General features: G+C 48.1%; 1 protein-coding gene across 2 annotated transcripts in view; it reads left to right on the forward strand.

The window, feature by feature from the left end:
- Positions 1-7663: 7663 nt before the first annotated feature.
- Positions 7664-19809, forward strand: part of c5 (complement component 5) — a 122492-nt gene continuing 110346 nt past the window's right edge. Inside the window, exons 1-2 of one of the 2 annotated variants that reach the window (XM_085965559.1) lie at positions 7664-7767; positions 8947-9139. In XM_085965559.1, coding sequence (XP_085821685.1) covers positions 7703-7767; positions 8947-9139 — 258 coding nt within the window. In that variant the 5' untranslated portion in view covers positions 7664-7702. The remainder of the gene's footprint in view (positions 7768-8946; positions 9140-19809) is intronic. The other variant, XM_085965558.1, reaches the window with a different exon arrangement.

Consider the following 19809-nt stretch of genomic DNA (forward strand, 5'->3'; position numbering starts at 1 on the left):
AAAAGATTGATTAAGAAAGGGAAGATAGATTATGAAAGTAAATTAGCAAAAAATATAAAAACAGATAGTAAGAGTTTTTATAGTTATATTGTGGTGTTGCCACATTGGGGAAACACTGTGGCCTAGAAATTCGGTGGGGTTAGCGCCCAATTAGAGGCGTTAGAGGGTCTTGCGCCGGAATTATAGCTGGTAACGAAATTGCGTTGGGCCCTACCATCGGCGTTAGCCGGTAGCGCTGCGCCGGCACCGATGACGTCATTGGTGTGCGCAGCGTCCCGGTTGCCGTGGTAACCCGGCCCCAAGCCCAAATTCAGTTGCGGCCGCCTCGCTCGTGGCAGCCGCAACCAACGATTGTTGAAAGGGATGTTACACACCTTTGCGCCGGCGCATAAAGGTGGAGCGGCGGCCGGCCGCTTTCCCGGCGGCCGCCTGCCCGCACCTCCCTCCCCGGACTCCTCCACCACCCCCCCGCGGCACTGATGTGTGTGGCCCGCGAGCCCGGCTCTTCCCCGAGGTGCCGGGCTCATTTGTCGGGCGAATCGACCGGCCAGCGGTCGGCTGCAGGCAGCTCCTCCTTAACAGAAGGAGGAGGCCTGCAGTACCCCAGCCTGCCGCACCGCCTCGGGTGCCGCAGCGGGGGATTAGCGCCTGGAAACTGCACTGAACGCCCATAGTGAGGCGCAAAAACCCTCCATTAGCGCCCGCCGCCGTCTGGGCCCGGGGCAACCGAATTTTCGTCGGGCGCAGCGGCATTAACGCCGGCGCAAAATTTTGGGCGCTAAAGCCCTGGCGGACCCACAACCGAATTTCTAGGCCTGTGTGTATGTAGATAAACCTGTAGAATCCCCTTTTAACTGCTGTATTCCCCTCCCCCCGCAAGACAGTTGCAAGCTGAGAGGAATAAGGCACGTTCAGACTTGCCTGCTGCTGATAGAAGGAAAACCAATCATGTTCCAGCAGGTGACCAATCCGTGAGTCATCACAGGTTCGCGGGCTTCACGAATTCAGTACTGTATTGTGAGAGTTGGAGTAAAGACCTATTTCTTGCAGCTCGCTGTGTTGCCTATTTCTTTACGCGGGAGACCGTAGTCCCCCACATTGGTGACCCCGAATGTCGGCGGCCGAAGCCCCCGACTCACGCAGCCCTACAGAGGCCAGCAACGACCCGATGGCAACCAGCAGCAGCCTGATGTTGGCCGGCGCCGCGTCCTTGAAGCTCCCCACCTTCTGGGAACACCAAGCACCAGCTTGGTTCGCGCACTCGGAGGCCCAATTCACCCTTCGCAGGGTTCAAGACGATGAAGAAAGGTACCTCCACGTAGTCTCAGCACGAGCAAGCTCTACCACCGCCGAAGTTCTCGACCTGCTGGGGAACCCACCACAGACCGGCAAGTACTCAACCATTAAGGGCCGCTTGCTGCAGGCTTATGGCCTGTCCAAGGAGGAGAGGGCCCGCAGGCTTCTCTCACTACCAGGCCTCGGCGATTCTACCCCGACCCAGTTGATGAGCCGGATGCTTGCACTCCTGGGCTCTGAACCGCAGTGCTTTTTGTTTCGGGCCCTTTTCCTCAGCCTGCTTCCTCAGCAGGTACAGACTGCCCTCGCGGGGTCCCCGATCACGGACTGCGTACAACTGGCAGCCGCCGCGGACAAAGTTTTCGCCGTCGCCCAACTTGGCTGTGCAGCCGCGAGGCTCCCCGACACCACCGACCGCGCGCCGCCACGCCAGGCCGCAGAACTATGCTACTACCACGCGCGTTTCGGCCACAAGGCCCAACGCTGCAGAACACCCTGCTCTTTCGATCAAACCAAGATGGCCGCCCGGCCCAACGCACCAGCCCCACGCCGCCGCCTAGGCCCGCTCGACCGCACCCCCGCCGCCACGATGGCCATCGGCACCGCAGGTAAACTGCTGTACATAACCGACTCTCTTTCAGGGCGCAGATTCCTTTGCGACACCGGAGCCCAATGCAGCATAATTCCTGCCTCCCAGCTCGACATCCAGGCAGGCCGCAGCGGCCCACCCCTCGTGGCGGCAAATGGCGCAGCCATCGCTACTTTCGGAAAGCGACGGGCCGAGGTTTGTTTCAACGGCCAGCGATTTACGTGGGATTTCGTGACGGCCTCGGTGGCACATCCTTTGCTGGGCGCCGATTTTCTTTGCGCCCACGTACTCCTGGTCGACGTCCGCGACAGGCGCCTGATCGACGCAGCAACTTTTGCTTCACTGGCCTGCCAGCAGAGCAACAGCCCGGCCCTCGTCGGGTCCTGCTCCGCCCCGGCGCATGACGACTACGCCCGCCTACTCGCAGATTTCCCGAGGCTCACACAACTGACCTTCTCAGCCGCGGCAGCCAAGCATGGGGTCGAGCACCACATTGCCACTACGGGACCACCAGTGTTCGCTCGAGCCAGACGCCTGGACCCAGCCAAGATGGCGGTGGCCAAGGAAGAATTCGCCACGATGGAAAAACTGGGCATCATCCGCCGCTCGAACAGCCCTTGGTCGTCCCCTCTCCACATTGTGCCCAAGCCGGGCGGTGGCTGGCGCCCCTGCGGCGACTACAGATGGCTCAACGACGCCACCACGCCCGATAGATACCCCATTCCGCACATCCAAGACTTCTCGGCACACCTAGCAGGAAAGTCCGTCTTTTCCAAGGTCGACCTGATTCGCTGCTACCATCAGGTCCCCGTCCACCACACAGACGTCCAGAAGACGGCGGTCATCACCCCCTTCGGACTGTTCGAGTTCCTGCGCATGCCCTTCAGGCTTAAGAACGCCGCACAGGCCTTCCAACGGCTCATGGACTCCGTCCTACGGGACCTGAGCTTCCTGTTCGTCTATCTGGACGATATCATCGTGGCCAGTACCAGCAAGGCCGAGCACATCGCGCATTTGCGCTCCCTTTTCCAGCGCCTCAGCCAACATGGGCTAATCGTCAACCCGGCCAAATGCCAGTTCGGAGCAGCCCAAATTGACTTTCTCGGCCACAGAATCTCGCCAAGGGGAGCCATTCCCCTACCTTCCAAGGTGCAGGCGGTGGCGGACTTTCCCCAGCCCACCTCGGTTAAGGCGCTGCAGGAATTTTTGGGGTTGGTCAATTTCTATCACCGGTTCGTGCCCAAGGCCGCCGCACTCATGCGCCCCCTCTACGAAGCCACCAGGGGCAAAACGGGCAAAGAGCAACTCACCTGGTCCAGCGAGATGGCGACAGCCTTCCACCAGACCAAAAGTGCCTTGGCCACCGCCACACTACTGGCCCACCCCATCCCGGGCGCCAAGACCGCCCTCACCACGGACGCCTCGGACTACGCCGTCGGCGCCGTCCAGCACCAGTGGGTCGAAGGCACGTGGCAGCCACTGGCATTTTTCAGCCGACAGCTGCGCAAGAATGAGCAGGCCTACAGCACGTTCGACAGAGAGCTTCTGGCCCTGTTCCTGGCAATCCGGCACTTCCGTTTCCTTCTGGAAGGCTGGCTGTTCACCGCATTCGTGGACCACAAGCCGCTCACTTTCGCCATGGCCAAAGTAACCGAACCCTGGTCCGCGTGCCAACAGCGCCAACTCAACTTCACCTCGGAGTTCACCATGGACATCCGCCACGTCGCCGGCAAGGACAATTTGGTGGCCGACTGCCTCTCAAGACCCTCGCTCCACGCAGTGCACCTGGGCGTCGACTACGCCAGCATGGCGAGAGACCAGGCTGCCGACGCGGAGATCCAGGCCCTCAGGACATCAACTACCAGGCTCACCCTGGCCGACATCCACTTCCACGCAGCCGGCACAACCCTCCTGTGCGACGTCTCAGTCCCCTCGCCTAGGCTGGTCGTTCCATCCGCCTGGCACAAGCGAGTTTTCGACATCATCCACGGCCTTTCACATCCAGGGATGCGTGCGTCTCAGAAACTTATGTCCGCCAAGTTCGTCTGGCCTGGACTCCACAAGGATGTGAGAGACTGGACCAACACATGCGTGCCGTGTCAGCGCGCTAAGGTCCAGCAGCACACCAAGGCGCCATTGGAGTGTTTCCCGGTGCCCGAGAGGCGTTTCCACCACGTCCACGTCGATCTGGTAGGCCCCTTGCCGCCGTCGCACGGTTTTACACACCTGCTCACGATCGTCAACCGCACCACCAGATGGCCCGAAGTGGTTCCCCTCGCCTCCACCACCACGACCGACGTCGCGCGAGCATTCGTCTCGACATGGGTGGCCCGGTTCGGCGTGCCAACCGACATATCCTCGGATAGAGGCCCCCAGTTCACCTCCCACTTGTGGAATGCCATCATCGCCGGCCTCGGCACCAAGTTGCACAGGACAACAGCCTACCACCCGCAGGCCAACAGGCTCTGCGAGCGCTTTCATCGTTCTTTGAAAGCCTCCCTCCGCGCCAGCCTGGCCGACACCAGCTGGATCGACAAACTACCCTGGGTTCTCCTGGGATTGCGTACCGCGCCCAAAGAGGACCTCCGCGCCTCTGCGGCCGAGATGGTCTACGGCCAACCGCTCAGAGTACCAGGCGACTTCCTCCCCCTGACAACGGAGCCGTGGTCGGCCGCCAGACAGCTTTTCCTGCACCAGGACGTGGCCCAGCAATTCCGTCCAGTGCCCACTTCGCAACACGGCCCGCAGCCGTCCTACGTGCCTCGAGACTTACGACATGCGGAGTTCGTCTTCGTGCGCCGGGACGCGCACAGAGGCCCGCTGCAGGCACCATACACCGGCCCCTTCCCAGTATTGGAGACGGGGGACAAAGCTTTTCTTATCGATGTCGGCGGGAAGCCGGACCTTATTTCAGTAGACCGCCTCAAACCGGCGCACCTGGACCTCAGCTTCCCGTTTCGTCCGGCTCTTCCCCCACGGCGGGGCAGACGTCCCGTGTTGGCGGCGGCCCCACAAGAGGACCAAGACACGCCAGAACCTTACTTCCCGGCCGCCGCCCCACCTTCGCCGGCAGCCCGTCCAGCCAGCCCACCGGCAGACCAGCCACCAGACCAGCCGACGAACCAACCGGCCGACCTCCCAGACAGCCCTCCTCACACGCCAGATGCCTACTACAGCCGCTACGGCCGCTTGGTCAAACCTCCGCAGAGACTGACTTTTACAGTTAACGAGGATTCTGGGGGGGCGTATGTGGCGTTGCCACATTGGGGAAACACTGTGTGTATGTAGATAAACCTGTATAATCCCCTTTTAACTGCTGTATTCCCCTCCCCCCGCAAGACAGTTGCAAGCTGAGAGGAATAAGGCACGTTCAGACATGCCTGCTGCTGATAGAAGGAAAACCAATCAGGTTCCAGCAGGTGACCAATCCGTGAGTCATCACAGGTTCGCGGGCTTCATGAACTCAGTACTGTATTGTGAGAGTTGGAGTAAAGACCTATTTCTTGTAGCTCGCTGTGTTGCCTATTTCTTTACGCGGGAGACTGTAGTCCCCCACAATATAAAAAGAAAAAGGGTGGCTAAGGTAAATGTTGGTCCCTTAGAGGATGAGACCGGGAAATTAATGGTGGGAAATATGGAGATGGCAAAAACACTGAATGAATATTTTGTATCAGTCTTTACAGTAGAAGACACTAAGAATATCCCAACACTGGACAAACAGGGGGCTATGGGGGGGAGGAGCTAAACACGATCAAAATCACTAAGGAAGTGGTACTCGGTAAAATAATGGGACTCAAGGCGGATAAATCACCTGGACCTGATGGCTTACATCCTAGGGTCTTGAGGGAAGTGGCGGTAGGGATTGTGGATGCATTGGTAATAATTTTCCAAAACTCCCTGGACTCAGCAAAGGTCCCGGCAGACTGGAAAACTGCTAATGTAACACCCTTATTTAAAAAGGGCAGTAGACAGAAGGCTGGAAACTATAGACCGGTTAGCCTAACATCTGTGGTAGGTAAAATATTGGAGTCCATTATTAAGGAGACAGTAACAGGACATTTGGATAATCATAATTTAATAGGACAAAGTCAGCATGGTTTTATGAAGGGGAAGTCATGTTTGACAAATTTGCTGGAGTTCTTTGAGGAAGTAACATATAGGGTTGTTAAAGGGGAACCAGTGGACGTAGTGTATTTAGACTTCCAAAAGGCATTTGACAAGGTGCCACACAAAAGATTATTGCTTAAGATAAAAAATCACGGGATTGGGGGTAATATTCTGGCATGGATAGAGGATTGGCTATCTAACAGAAGGCAGAGAGTTGGGATAAATGGTTCATTCTCGGACTGGCAATCAGTAACTAGTGGTGTTCCACAGGGGTCAGTGCTGGGTCCCCAACTCTTTACAACCTATATTAACGATTTGGAGGAGGGGACCGAGTGTAACATTTCAAAGTTTGCAGATGATACTAAGATGGGAGGGAAAATAGTGAGTGAGGAGGACATAAAAAACCTGCAAGGGGACATAGACAGGCTAAGTAAGTGGGCAGAGATTTGGCAGATGGAATACAATACTGGAAAGTGTGAGGTTATGCACTTTGGCAGGAAAAATCGTAGAGCAAGCTATTATCTTAATGGCAAGAAACTGGAAAGTACTGAAGTACAAAGGGATCTGGGGGTCCTGGTGCACGAAACTCAAAAGGTTAGTATGCAGGTGCAGCAAGTGATTAAGAGGGCCAATGGAATGTTGGCTTTCATTGCTAGGGGGATAGAATATAAAAATAGGGAGGTATTGCTTCAGTTGTACAAGGTATTGGTGAGACCGCACCTGGAATACTGCATACAGTTTTGGTGTCCATACTTAAGAAAAGACATACTTGCTCTCGAGTCAGTACAAAGAAGGTTCACTCGGTTAATCCCGGGGATGAGGGGATGGACATATGAGGAGAGGTTGAGTAGATTGGGACTCTACTCATTGGAGTTCAGAAGAATGAGAGGCGATCTTATTGAAACATATAAGATTGTGAAGGGGTTGGATCGGGTGGATGCGGGCAGGATGTTCCCGATGATGGGTGAAACTAGAACTAGGGGGCATAGCCTCAGAATAAGGGGCTGCTCTTTCAAAACTGAGATGAAGAGGAACTACTTCACTCAGAGGGTGGTAGGTCCATGGAATATGCTGCCCCAAAAAGCTGTAGAAGCTACATCATTACATAAATTTAAAACAGAAATAGACAGTTTCCTAGAAGTAAAGGGAATAAAGGGTTATGGGGAGCGGGCAGGAATTTGGACATGAGTCTAGGTTCGGATCGGTCATGGCCCTGGGGGTAGCGGAGCGGGCCCAGGGGCCGTGTAGCCTGATCCTGCTCCTATTTCGTGTGTCTAATTCTGTTAGATTCAGGAGATGGTTCTCTGATAGTAGATTGGCGGTTAGGATCAGATCAGCCATGATCTTATTGAATGGCGGAGCAGGCTCGAGGGGCCGATTGGCCTACTCCTGCTCCTATTTCTTATGTTCTTATGTTCTTAAAGATTGGTCACCATTATATTGTGGCCATAGCATTTTCCTTCACGTCCAATATAAATGTGCTTCAATTTTTGTAAATTTAAAGGAAGAACATTATATACTGTTTAATAATTCACAAAAATCTTTCTCAATCCCTAATGTTAGCACTACCAGATTAATTTATTATTAACTTAAAATAAATAATGACACAATTCACCAAAACACTCAGATAAGTGGTAACCAGGTAAGTATAACCTTTGATTTGACGCAGCTTCTTCATTCACTTTGTAATGGTTTAGAAAGCAGCTGAATATGAAACTTCTTTTTATTATTAGTTTTGTGGCTCTGTTTCGAAGCAGTATTGGGCAAGAACGCACGTAAGCACTTTATTTTAAAGCTCTTTTTAGAAATTATTCTTATTTTGTGAATAATATGCTTCCCAAAAATAGTACAGTAATCACTTAACTGGATTTTTTGTTAACATTGGTATTAATTTCAAACCTCAATTTCTCGTGTTGCTTTAACTATAAGAAAGTACTTTTCAAAACCAGTTGTTGCTTAACTTTTTATTTTTTGTTTGAAAGCTACAAAATCGCTTCAGCAATTTTGTAGGGCATGCACAGATTGGGGCTGTATGATCAGTATGAGTTCTGAAATGTAAACACTTCAAAATTTCAAATCTTTTCAAATAATATTTTTTCATCTGAACATACTGAATTGTGTCTGCATAAGTACAGAAAGATCTTCAAGTTTTGTTAATCTAAGAATGCCACAGTAGGACTCAGGTATGCCAATGTACAATAATAGATATAGGACTTTATTTTCAAATGTTCCTCTTTGGAGCAAGTTGCAGAGGTGCTTTGTAATTTTCACAAAAGTCCAATAAAATCCCAACCGTCAAAAATTAGTGTGGACACATTTTCTATGTAAATGTGCCTGACTGATATGGTACCACATACATGTGTAGAATTCACCCCTTATTGTCCATCATACTATGAAAGTGCATTTGACTTGCATTGTAGTTGAATGCATTTGTTGGCATGTTGTTTGACTGATTAGCTATATCTGATAAACTCAGGCACTTTACAGCCTTCCGGACTCAATATTGAGTTCAAAAATTTCAGATCATAACCTCGGACCCTATTATATTTTTATACTTTTTATCCACACTTTTGGTTTGTGCCTTTTCCTTTTTTTTTCCTCTCCCACATGGTAGCTGTCTTTCATTCTGCCAGCGCATTTCACACTTCATCTAGAGCCATTCTTTGTCTCTTTACCTGTCCTATTACTATCTCGTCTCACCTTGAATATCTCTTAACGTCTTTTCACCTCCCAGACCTTCCCTTTTGTTCTTTCATCCCCTCCCCCATTTCCCAGCCCCCAAACCTGCTTTTTAATCTGTTTCATTTCCTGCTTTTTTCTCAGTTCTGAAGAAGGGTTTCGATATGAAACATTAACTCCGTTTCTCTCTCCACGGATGTTGCCTGGCCTGCTGAGTTTTTCCAGCGTTTTCTGTTGTTATTTCTGATAAACTCAATTTGACTATCTTTTTGTAGGTACCTTATTACAGCACCTAAGGCCCTTAGAGTTGGAGCATCTGAGACTGTGGTGTTGCAAACATATGGATATACAGAATCATTATTTATCTCAATCATTCTAAGAAGCTACCCAGATCGGACAAAGATTTTTGCAGAAGGAAGAGTTGCAGTAAATAAAGAAAATGGATTTCAAGGATCTGTGAAGCTGACTGTAAGTCTGTTTTCTTATTGCTTTGAACCATTAAGGAAAACGATGACTATGACTATGTCAGCTGGAGGCACTGCGGTGTATCCGCGAGGCTGGGAGTTACATCGATAGCACGTTTTTAGACGTGGTCACCCCGCAGCTTAAGAAAGTGCAGTCAGAGAGGGAATGGGTGACCACCAGTCAGAAGAAGGGGGGCAGGCAGGTAGTCAGGAAAGCCCCAGAGTGCATCTCACTCAACAACCGTTTTTCTGTGTTGGAAAACGGTGAAAGTGACGGTTCCTCTGGGGAGTGCAGCCAGAGCCAAGTTCACGGTACTGTGGGTGGCTCAGCTGCACAAGGAGGGAGGAGTAAGAGTGGAAGGGCAATAGTGGTCGGAGACTCAATAGTGAGGGGTGCAGACAGGCGTTTCTGCAGCCGCAGACATTGTATTGATTTGTATGTGGGTTCAATGACGACACATTCATGAAAGAGAATGACTTTTTATCTAAAGTATGTTCAACTCAGTTAACAGCATTATAGGAGACGCCATGTTAGAGATCCATCTAAAACGAAACTAAAACTAAACTGCTTGTCTCTCACATGCCCTCTGCTGGTCAGGCATAAATAATCAATCAGGCAAATATGCTGGTAAGGCATCATAATCAAACAGGCAAATACCATCACTATTTGCTGATATCATTATATCTCCCTTTCTTAAAACAAAAGTATTTTACTTTTATCTAACAACATGTTTTCTTTGTATTACTCTGCATTTTAACTGTAACACTTAATGAACTTACATTATCATTATCATTATCAAGGTTTTTTAACCTTGTTTTGTGTGTTCACATGAAATATGTAAATACACTAGAACTTGAAGAAAGAATAAGATAACATTACCTCCTTCTATAACAAGAGTCCTTAAACTTGCTCAATGAGTCTCTCAGGAGGCTTCACGTGTCTTGAGGATTTTCTGATTGATTGTCCTTGAATCTGAGTTGTTGCCTCAGATGATGATTTCTCAGCTGTGTGATCAGGTTGTTCAACAGTATCAGTCTTTTGACCTGCTGTGTGATCAGGTTGTTCTACAGTATCAGTCTTTTGACCTGCTGTGGCTGGTCCCATGAGAAGATCTCGACGATTTCTTCACAGAACAGCACCCTCATCTGTCTGAATGGTGTATGATCTTGGTTGAACTTCACTCAGGACAGTTCCCTTCTGAGTCCATATGTTTGTTTTGTCTTTGAACCTTACTTGGTCACCAGTGTGGAGTTCAGGTAGGTTTTGTGTTCCTCTGTCATAGTAGTACTTTTGCTTTTCTTTCTGTTGTTCTTTGAACTTCCTCACTTTCTCCCCCTTTTTTGTTTTCAGGAGGTTCTCCGGGATGGGTAGGTTTGACCTTAGCCGACGTCCCATAAGGAGTTGGGCTGGTGACATACCACACTTGAGCGGCGTTGTGCGGTATACAAGCATGCTCTGGTAGAAGTCAGTTCCACTGTCTTTTGCCTTGTACATCAGTCTTTTCACTGTCTGGACCGATTTTTCCACTAGTCCATTGGACTGTGGAAAGTGAGGACTTGACGTTGTGTGGGCAAAGTCCCACTCTTTGGCAAAGTGTCGGAAACTTGCATTGTAAAACTGGGGTCCGTTGTCTGTAAAGACTTCGCTTGCCACGCCATGTCTGGAGAATATGGCTTTCACACATGTTATCACAGCATCTGCAGTGGTGGTGTACAGTCTACAAACCTCTGGATACAGGGAGTAATAGTCTGTGACTACAAGATAGTCCTTCCCTTGACATACGAATAGGTCAGCGCCTACCTTCTGGTAAGGTCTGTCTGGCGCTGGGTGTGGCTTTAGTGGTTCTACCGGATTGCTTGCTCGACATTTCAGGCATATTGTGCAGTTTGACACCTCATTTGTCACATCTTGGTTGATTCGTGGCCAGTACATCACCTCTCGTGCTCTTTTCTTACACTTTTCGATTCCCAGATGTCCTCCATGGATCCTTTTTAGCATCTCTTTTCTCAGACTCTTTGGGATAACTATTTTACTTCCTTTGTAGATGATGTCTTCGACCTCTGATAGTTCCGCCCTGCAGTTCCAGTACTCTGCCATGTCAGATGAGCAGTCTTGCTTCATGTTGGGCCATCCATCCAAGATGCTTTTCCTCAGTCGTCTTAGTGTTTCATCTTTGTTTGTCTCAGTCTTTATGAGCTCCATTTTTGCATCTGCTATGGGCAGTGCACTTGTGATCATGTCCACGTAGGCGTTCACTTTTTCATCCATTTTGGTGTTTGCGGGCTCACTTGGGTCAACAGCTCTGGACAACGTGTCTGCTGTATACATCAGCTTACCCGGTGTGTACGCAACATTCAGTGTATAGCGTTGCAGCCTGATCATCATTCTTTGTATTCTAAGCGGACAGCTATTTAGTGGCTTTTGGAACAATGCAATCAAGGGCTTATGGTCAGTCTCTACACTGATTGCTTGTCCTGACACAAACTGGTGAAATCTTTCACAGGCGTATGTGATGCTGAGCAGCTCCTTTTCTATTTGAGCATATCGCGTCTCCGCGTCTGTCATTGAGCGCGATGCATATGCAATAGATTGCCAGTAGTCATATTTTTGCAGAATAACGGCACCGAGCCCACTCTGTGATGCATCTGATGATATCTTGATGGGTCTCGCTGGGTCATAAAACCTCAGAACTGGTTCCTCTGTGAGCAGTTGCTTTAGATCGCTCCATGACTTCTCATGCTCATGATTCCATTCCCATTCTATGTTCTTTTCAGTTAGTCTTCTCAGTGGCGCCATCTTTTCTGAGAGGTTGGATATGAATTTACCCATGTAGTTGATCATTCCATTAAACCTCTGCACGTCCTTTTTGCATTGTGGCTTTGGCATATTCTCAATGGCGGACACCTTTCTGGGATCTGGTCTGATGCCCTCACTGCTAAGGATATCTCCCACGAATGTCAGTTCTGTCACCCCGAGCTGGCATTTCTCTCTATTCAGCTTCAGGTTTGTTTTCCTTGTTGCTTCCAGCACTTTTTTCAGTCTCTCGTCATGCTCAGTTCTCGTGGTTCCCCATACTATGATGTCATCCATTGATGTATCAACTCCCTCCAGGTGCTCATAGATCATATGGATAGTTTTGTGATACACTTCAGGAGCTGAGGCAATGCCAAATGGTAACCTTAGGAATCTGTATCTGCCAAATGGACTGTTGAACGTGCACAGTCTTGAACTTGCCTCATCCAGTTTCATCTGCCAAAATCCTGATGATGCATCTAACTTGCTGAAATACTTTGCATTTGCAAACTGTGACATGATTTCCTCACGTGTAGGAAGCTTGGAGTGCTCTCTCTTTATTGCTCTGTTTAGATCTCTTGGATCCAGGCAAATTCTGAGCTTTCCATTCTTTTTGTCCACAACGACGAGGGAACTCACCCACTCAGTTGGCTCATCTGTCTTCTGAATCACGTTCAGGCTTTCCATCCTGTCCAACTCTGCCTTCAGTTGCTTTTGAAGAGCAAACGGAACTTTTCTGCATGGATGTATGACCGTTGGCATACTTTTATCTACTCTGATCGTGTGTTCTCCTGGAAGGCAGCCTAGACCCTGAAATAGGTCGTTGTACTCTTTCATGAGTTCATCATAGACTGTCTCTCCTTCGCTTTCCACAACGAGGACTCTCTTTACCAGGTTCAGTCTCTCACAGGCTATTAAACCTAGTATGGCTTGCACATCCTTTGGCACCACGATTAATGCTAGCGTGTGCTCTCTGTCCTTGTGTGTTACTTTGACAATGCATTTTCCTTTCACTGGTATATCAGTACCTGAGTATCCTGTCACTTTCATTCCATGTATCTTTGGTCTGGGTCTAATTTTCTTAAAATCAGTCTCTGATATCACATTAACTTGTGCTCCAGTATCCAATTTAAATGGAATATGTATGTCATTCACTTTTAGTGTCAACATCCAGTCTCTTTTTTCTTTTTTGTTTTCAGACACAACATCTACATAGAACTCCTCTATCTCGCTTTCATCTACTGCATGGACCTTGCTTTGTTGCGCTTGGTTCTTACAACAACGGGCATAATGGTTGTTTTTGTTGCAACTATTGCATGTTTTACCATATGCTGGACACTTTTTTGGTGGATGCTGTGTACCGCATCGACTACATGACTTTCGATTGCCCCTTTCATTTTTGTTCGCTGGCCACGCATCTTTTTTCACATTGGCGCTCTTTTTGTTAAACGGTTTGTGTCCGTTCATTCTCACTGCATTCACGTTGCAGCTACTGTCACTGAACAGCTCCTTTGCCTGCGACTTCACAATCTCTGTAGCCCTACACAGTGCTATGGCTTTTCCCAGGTCTAGATTTTGCTCTCTTAGCAGTCTTTCCCTTAGACCATTATCTGGAATACCACACACCAGTCTGTCTTTTATCAGCGAGTCTGTCAGTCCCCCAAATTCACACGTTTTGCTTCTGTTTCTCAGTTCAGTCACATACTGATCAATAGTCTCTCCCGTTTTCTGTACACATGTGAAAAATCTGTGCCTCTCAAACGTCACGTTACGTTTAGGTATGCAGTAGGCCTCAAACTGTTCCATTATTTTATCCAGCTTCATTTTGTCTCCATCAGCAGCGAATGTGAAGTTATTATACACCTCCAGCGCTTCATCACCCACGACATGTAAGAACACTGACGCTTTCATTTTATCACTTTTCTCGTCAGCTCCGATTGCCGCTAAATACAACTCCAAACGTTGTTTAAACCTTCTCCAACTTTCAGCCACATTACCTGTCAACTGAAGCTTCGCCGGTGGGTGTAATCCTACCATTTTTCCACTTCGTTAGCTATTCTCCAATGGTAAGTAACGATGTTCTCTTTTGGCTTGCTAATATGTGGAGAGCTGATTTCGCTGGGTAGCTTACTTGCCACTATCTCGTCGAGTTGCTAACTTCAGATTTTTCCTCTTCATCTCTTTCAATCACTTCTGACACCATGTATTGATTTGTATGTGGGTTCAATGACGACACATTCATGAAAGAGAATGACTTTTTTATCTAAAGTATGTTCAACTCAGTTAACAGCATTACAGGAGACACCATGTTAGAGATCCATCTAAAACGAAACTAAAACTAAACTGCTTGTCTCTCACATGCCCTCTGCTGGTCAGGTATAAATAATCAATCAGGCAAATATGCTGGTAAGACATCATAATCAAACAGGCAAATACCATCACTATTTGCTGATATCATTACAGACATGACTCCAGGATGGTATGTTGCCTCCCTGGTGCCAGGGTCAAAGATGTCACTGAACGGCTGCAGGGCATTCTGAAGGGGGGGGTCTAACAGTCAGAGGTCATGGTTCACATTGGTACCAACGACATAGGTAGAAAGAGGGATGAGGTCCTGCAACAAGAATTTAGGGAGCTAGGCAGCAGATTAAAAAGCAGGACCTCAAAGATTGTAATCTCTGGATTACTCCCGGTGCTACGTACTAGTGTGTATAGGAATAGGAGGATAGAGCAGATGAATGCGTGGCTAAAGAGTTGGTGCAGGAGGGAGAGCTTTAGTTTCCTAGATCACTGGGTCTGTTTCTGGGGAAGGTGGGACCTGTACAAGTCGGACGGGTTGCACCTGAACCGGAACGGGACCAACATCCTTGCGGGGAGGTTTGCTAGTACAGTTGGGGGGGGGTTAAACTAACTTGGCAGGGGGGATGGGATACGGAGTGGAGCTATAGTAGGGGGTGATGCACAGCCAAATATAGAGGAAAAAACAAGTCGGTCTGGAAGGCAGAGCAAATATGTAACGGCACAAGGAGTATGGCAAGGCTGGATAGCATTTATTTATTTATTTTAATGCAAGGAGTCTTATAAGTAAGGCAGATGAATTGAAGGTGTTGATGAACACATGGGAGTATGATATTGTTGCTATCACAGAGACATGGTTGAGGGAGGGGCAGGACTGGCTGCTCAATATTCCGGGGTATAGAATCTTCAGGCGAGACAGAGGGGGGTGTAAAAGGGGAGGGGGTGTCGCAATATTAATCAAGGAGTCAATTACTGCAGTAAGGAGGGATGATATCTTAGCAGGTTCCTCTAATGAGGCCATATGGGTAGAACTTAAAAACAAAAAGGGGGCAAGCACTTTGCTGGGAGTGTACCATAGGCCCCCAAACAGTCAGGGGGAGATAGAAGAACAGATATGTAGGCAAATCTCAGAGAAGTGTAGAAATAATAGGGTAATAATAGTAGGGGATTTCAACTTCCCCAATATTAACTGGGATAGTCAGAGTGTGAAAGGCTTAGAGGGTGCGGAATTCTTAAAGTACATCCAGGAGAGCTTTTTGAGCCAGCATGTAGAAAGTCCTACAAGAGAGGGGGCGGTACTGGACCTAATTCTAGGGAATGTAGCCGGGCAAGTGATAGAAGTGTCAGTAGGAGAGCATTTTGGTGACAGTGACCATAATTCGATGAGATTTAAGGTAGTCATGGAAAAGGACAAAGATGGACCGGAAATAAAGGTTCTAAATTGGGGGAAGGCTGATTTTAATATGATAAGGCAGGATCTGGCCAAAGTGGACTGGGATCAGCTACTTGTAGGAAAATCCACATCAGAGCAGTGGGAGTCATTCAGAAAGGAAATAGAGTACAGCGCCAACATGTCCCCATGAAGGTCAAGGGTGGGACCAACAAGTCCAGAGAACCATGCATGTCAAGGGATATACAAGAATGGATTAGGAAAAAAAGGGAGGCTTTTGGCAGATACAAAGTACTAAAAACAGTGGAAGCCCTAGAGGAGCATAGAAAGTGCAGGGGGGTACTTAAAAAAGAAATTAGGAGAGCGAAGAGGGGGCATGAAAAAACACTGGCGGGCAAAATAAAGGAAAATCCCAAGGTGTTTTATAAGTATATTAAGGGCAAGAGGATAACCAGGGAAAGAGTAGGACCCATTAGGGACCAAAGTGGCAATCTGTGTGTAGAGCCGGAAGACGTAGGTGAGATTTTAAATGAATATTTTGCATCTGTGTTCACTATGGAGAAGGACGATGTAGGCATAGAAATCAGGCAGGGGGATTGTGATATACTTAAACAAATTAGCATTGAGAGGGAGGAGGTACTAGCGGTTTTAGCGGGCTTAAAAGTGGATAAATCCCAGGCCCAGACGAAATGTATCCCAGGCTGCTGTGTGAGGCAAGGGAGGAGATTGCAGGGGCTCTGACACAAATTTTCAGAACCTCTCTGGCCACAGGGGAGGTGCCAGAGGACTGGAGGACAGCTAACGTAGTATCATTATTCAAGAAGGGTAGTAGGGATAAACCAGGGAATTACAGGCCAGTGAGCCTAACATCAGTGGTAGGGAAATTATTGGAAAATATTCTGAGGGACAGAATTAGTCTCCACTTGGAGAGGCAAGGATTAATCAAGGATAGTCAGCATGGCTTTGTCAGGGCAAGATCATGTCTAACCAATTTGATTGAATTTTTCGAGGGGGTGATTAGGTGTGTGGATGAGGGTAGTGCAGTTGATGTAGTTTACATGGACTTCAGTAAGGCTTTTGACAAAGTCCCGCATGGGAGACTGGTCTAGAAGGTAAGAGCCCATGGGATCCAGGGCAATTTGGCACATTGGATCCAAAATTGGCTTAGTGGCAGGAGGCAGAGGGTGATGGTCAAAGGTTGTTTTTGTGACTGGAAGCCTGTGTCCAGTGGTTTACCGTAGGGATCGGTGCTGGGCCCCTTGCTGTTTGTAGTGTACATTAATGATTTAGATATGAATGTAGGTACAGTATGATCAGTAAATTTGCAGATGACACGAAAATTAGTGGAGTGGTAAATAGCGAGGAGGGAAGCCTCAGGCTACAGGACGATATAGACGGATTGGTCAGATGCGCAGAACAGTGGCAAATGGAATTTAACCCTGAAAAGTGTGAGATGATGCATTTTGGGAGGACTAACAAGGCAAGGGAATACACAATGAATGGTAGGACCCTAGGAAGGACAGAGGATAAGAGGGACCTTGGTGTACATGTACATAGATCCCTAAAGGCAGCAGGACAGGTAGATAAGGTGGTTAAGAAGGCATATCGGATACTTGCCTTCATTAGCCGAGGCATAGAATATAGGAGCAAGGAGGTTATGATGGCGCTGTACAAAACGCTAGTTAGGCCGCAGCGGGAATACTGTGTGCAGTTCTGGTCGCCACTCTATAGGAAGGATGTGATTGCATTAGAGAGGGTGCAGAGGAGATTCACCAGGATGTTACCTGGGCTGGAGCGTTTCAGCTATGAAGAGAGACTGGACAGGCTGGGGTTGTTTTCCTCAGAGCAGAGAAGGCTGAGGGGGGACCTGATTGAGGTGTACAAAATTATGAGGGGCATAGATAGGGTAGATAGAAAGGAACTTTTCCCCTTTGTAGAGGGGTCAATAACCAGGGGGCACAGTTTCAAGGTAAGGGGCAGGAGGTTTAGAGGGGATTTGAGGAAAAATGTTTTCACCCAGAGGCTGGTTGGAATCTGAAACTCACTGCCTGAAAGGGTGGTAGAGGCAGGAACCCTCACAACATTCAAGAAGCATTTAGATGAGCACTTGAAATGCCATAGCATACAAGACTATGGACCAAGTGATGGAAAATGGGATTAGAATAGATAGGGCTCGATGGCCGGCGCAGAGACGATGGGCTGAAGGGCCTCTTTCTGTGCTGTATAACTCTATGACTCTATGACCATGTGTTTTGTGGTATCTCCCTTGAATTGTTGCATAGTTTGATCTGATTTATTAATTTATGACAACCTGAATATTGCAAGTTCAGACTTGTGATCCCTCTGAATTAAATGTGAGTAAGTAAGAAATTCAGAATAAAACACATTACCCATCCAATGATGCAAAGCACATAGTGACTTCTGGGCATGTGTTGTTGACACTTGCCTATTGTGCCTACGCCACCAAGGAAATTTTTTTTTTTTTTTACTTGCCTTCCTCTCTATGGCGATCCTTATGGGCAATATCTGCCTCTTCATTTTTCTCTGTCTTGAATATTTGCACCGCTTTCTTTCCAACAGCTAAGGAGCTTGATAGTCATTGATCCAGACATTACATATGCAGGTGATGCTGTCCATAAATTAATCTACCTATTCCTACTGGTTTGCATTTTGTTTCACAGCATGAAGACTAGGGACGTACTTTCCAGCAACTGTGATAATATTTTAAATTAAACTGTTTGTATCATGTTAATATGAAATGTCTTCAAATAAAATACTTAAAGAAAACAACCACTTTCTACTTCAGCATGGTTTGTCAATTAGGGGCGAAATTGGGCTGTGTAGCGTCCATTGTTTAGGCGTTATGCAGCCTCCTACCACTCAGAAATGGGGGCCAAGATGTGTGTGCACACTTCTGACGGGAAGTGCACCGTATGCCATCTTGGTAAAGGGGTTTGTGTGCTGGTACCTAACAACCGCCGGCAGCATGTAGAGCAGGCAAGTTATGACTTCAATCAATGTGCAACGCTGATTTAACGTCAGCACTGGCATTTCTGAACTCCCCGCTCCAGCCTACGCCCTGTCTTAACCTCGCACAATTCAACACACATTAAACGAAATGAAGGACCTCCCACCAGCCCTATTTAAAGGGATCATGAAGTACCTGCAGGTTAGTTGCTGGATTATTTCTTCTGGCTGCTGGTGCAATTGTAAGTGTTTTTTGGAGCTTTCCAATACTTGCCTAAAGTTTGAATACTCTACAGGGAGTGGTCTGGCGGGTGCTGAAGTACTTTTTTGTTGATTTAAAAGCTTGTGCTGAAAAAAGTTGCTTCCAGATATGGGTGGCCTGGTAGGGTTTCCTCTGGGAATTGAGCATGACTGGGAGAATGAAGAGAGGCCACGCAGAGCAGGACAAGCTGCTCGAAGAGGAAAGAGGAGGAGGGGGAGAAGGGCTCTCAGCAGGAGGCCATATCCGTCGATGGTCTTTAGGGAGCAAATCTGTTATCTCAACTTAGAAACATAGGAAAATAGAAACATAGAAAAATAAGAGCAGGAGTAGGCCATTCGGCCCTTCGAGCCTGCTCCGCCATTCAATATGATCATGGCTGATCCTCTATCTCAATACCATATTCCCGCTCTCTCCCCATACCCCTTGATGCCTTTTGTGTCTAGAAATCTATCTATCTCCTTCTTAAATATACTCAGTGACTTGGCCTCCACAGCCTTCTGTGGTAGAGAATTCCACAGGTTCACCACCCTCTGAGTGAAGAAATTTCTCCTCAACTCAGTCCTAAATGTCCCACCCCGTATCCTGAGACTGTGACCCCTCGTTCTAGACCCCCCAGCCAGGGGAAACATCCTCCCTGCATCCAGTCTGTCTAGCCCTGTCAGAATTTTATACGTTTTTATACTTCAGCGAGGACCAATGCTTGAGACGTCTTCGCTTCACAAAAGAGATTGTGACTGAATTCTGCCAACTGCTGCAGCCACAAATGCAACCTCAAAGTAGGGCAAGGCATTGCCTGTGGCTATCAAGGTCACTTAACCTTAATGCATCTGGCTCCTTCCAGGCTCCTGCTGGAGATATAAGCAACATCTCGCAGTTTGCAGTACTTTGCCACATAAGGGAGGTCACTGAGGCTCTCTAAACAGAGAGACAGCTTCATCCCATTGCCCCTTTCCAGAGACAAGC

This window comes from Somniosus microcephalus, chromosome 23, assembly GCF_052327205.1.
Source record: "Somniosus microcephalus isolate GS21.2 chromosome 23, FLI_Smic_1.0, whole genome shotgun sequence".
Lineage (NCBI taxonomy): Eukaryota > Metazoa > Chordata > Chondrichthyes > Squaliformes > Somniosidae > Somniosus > Somniosus microcephalus.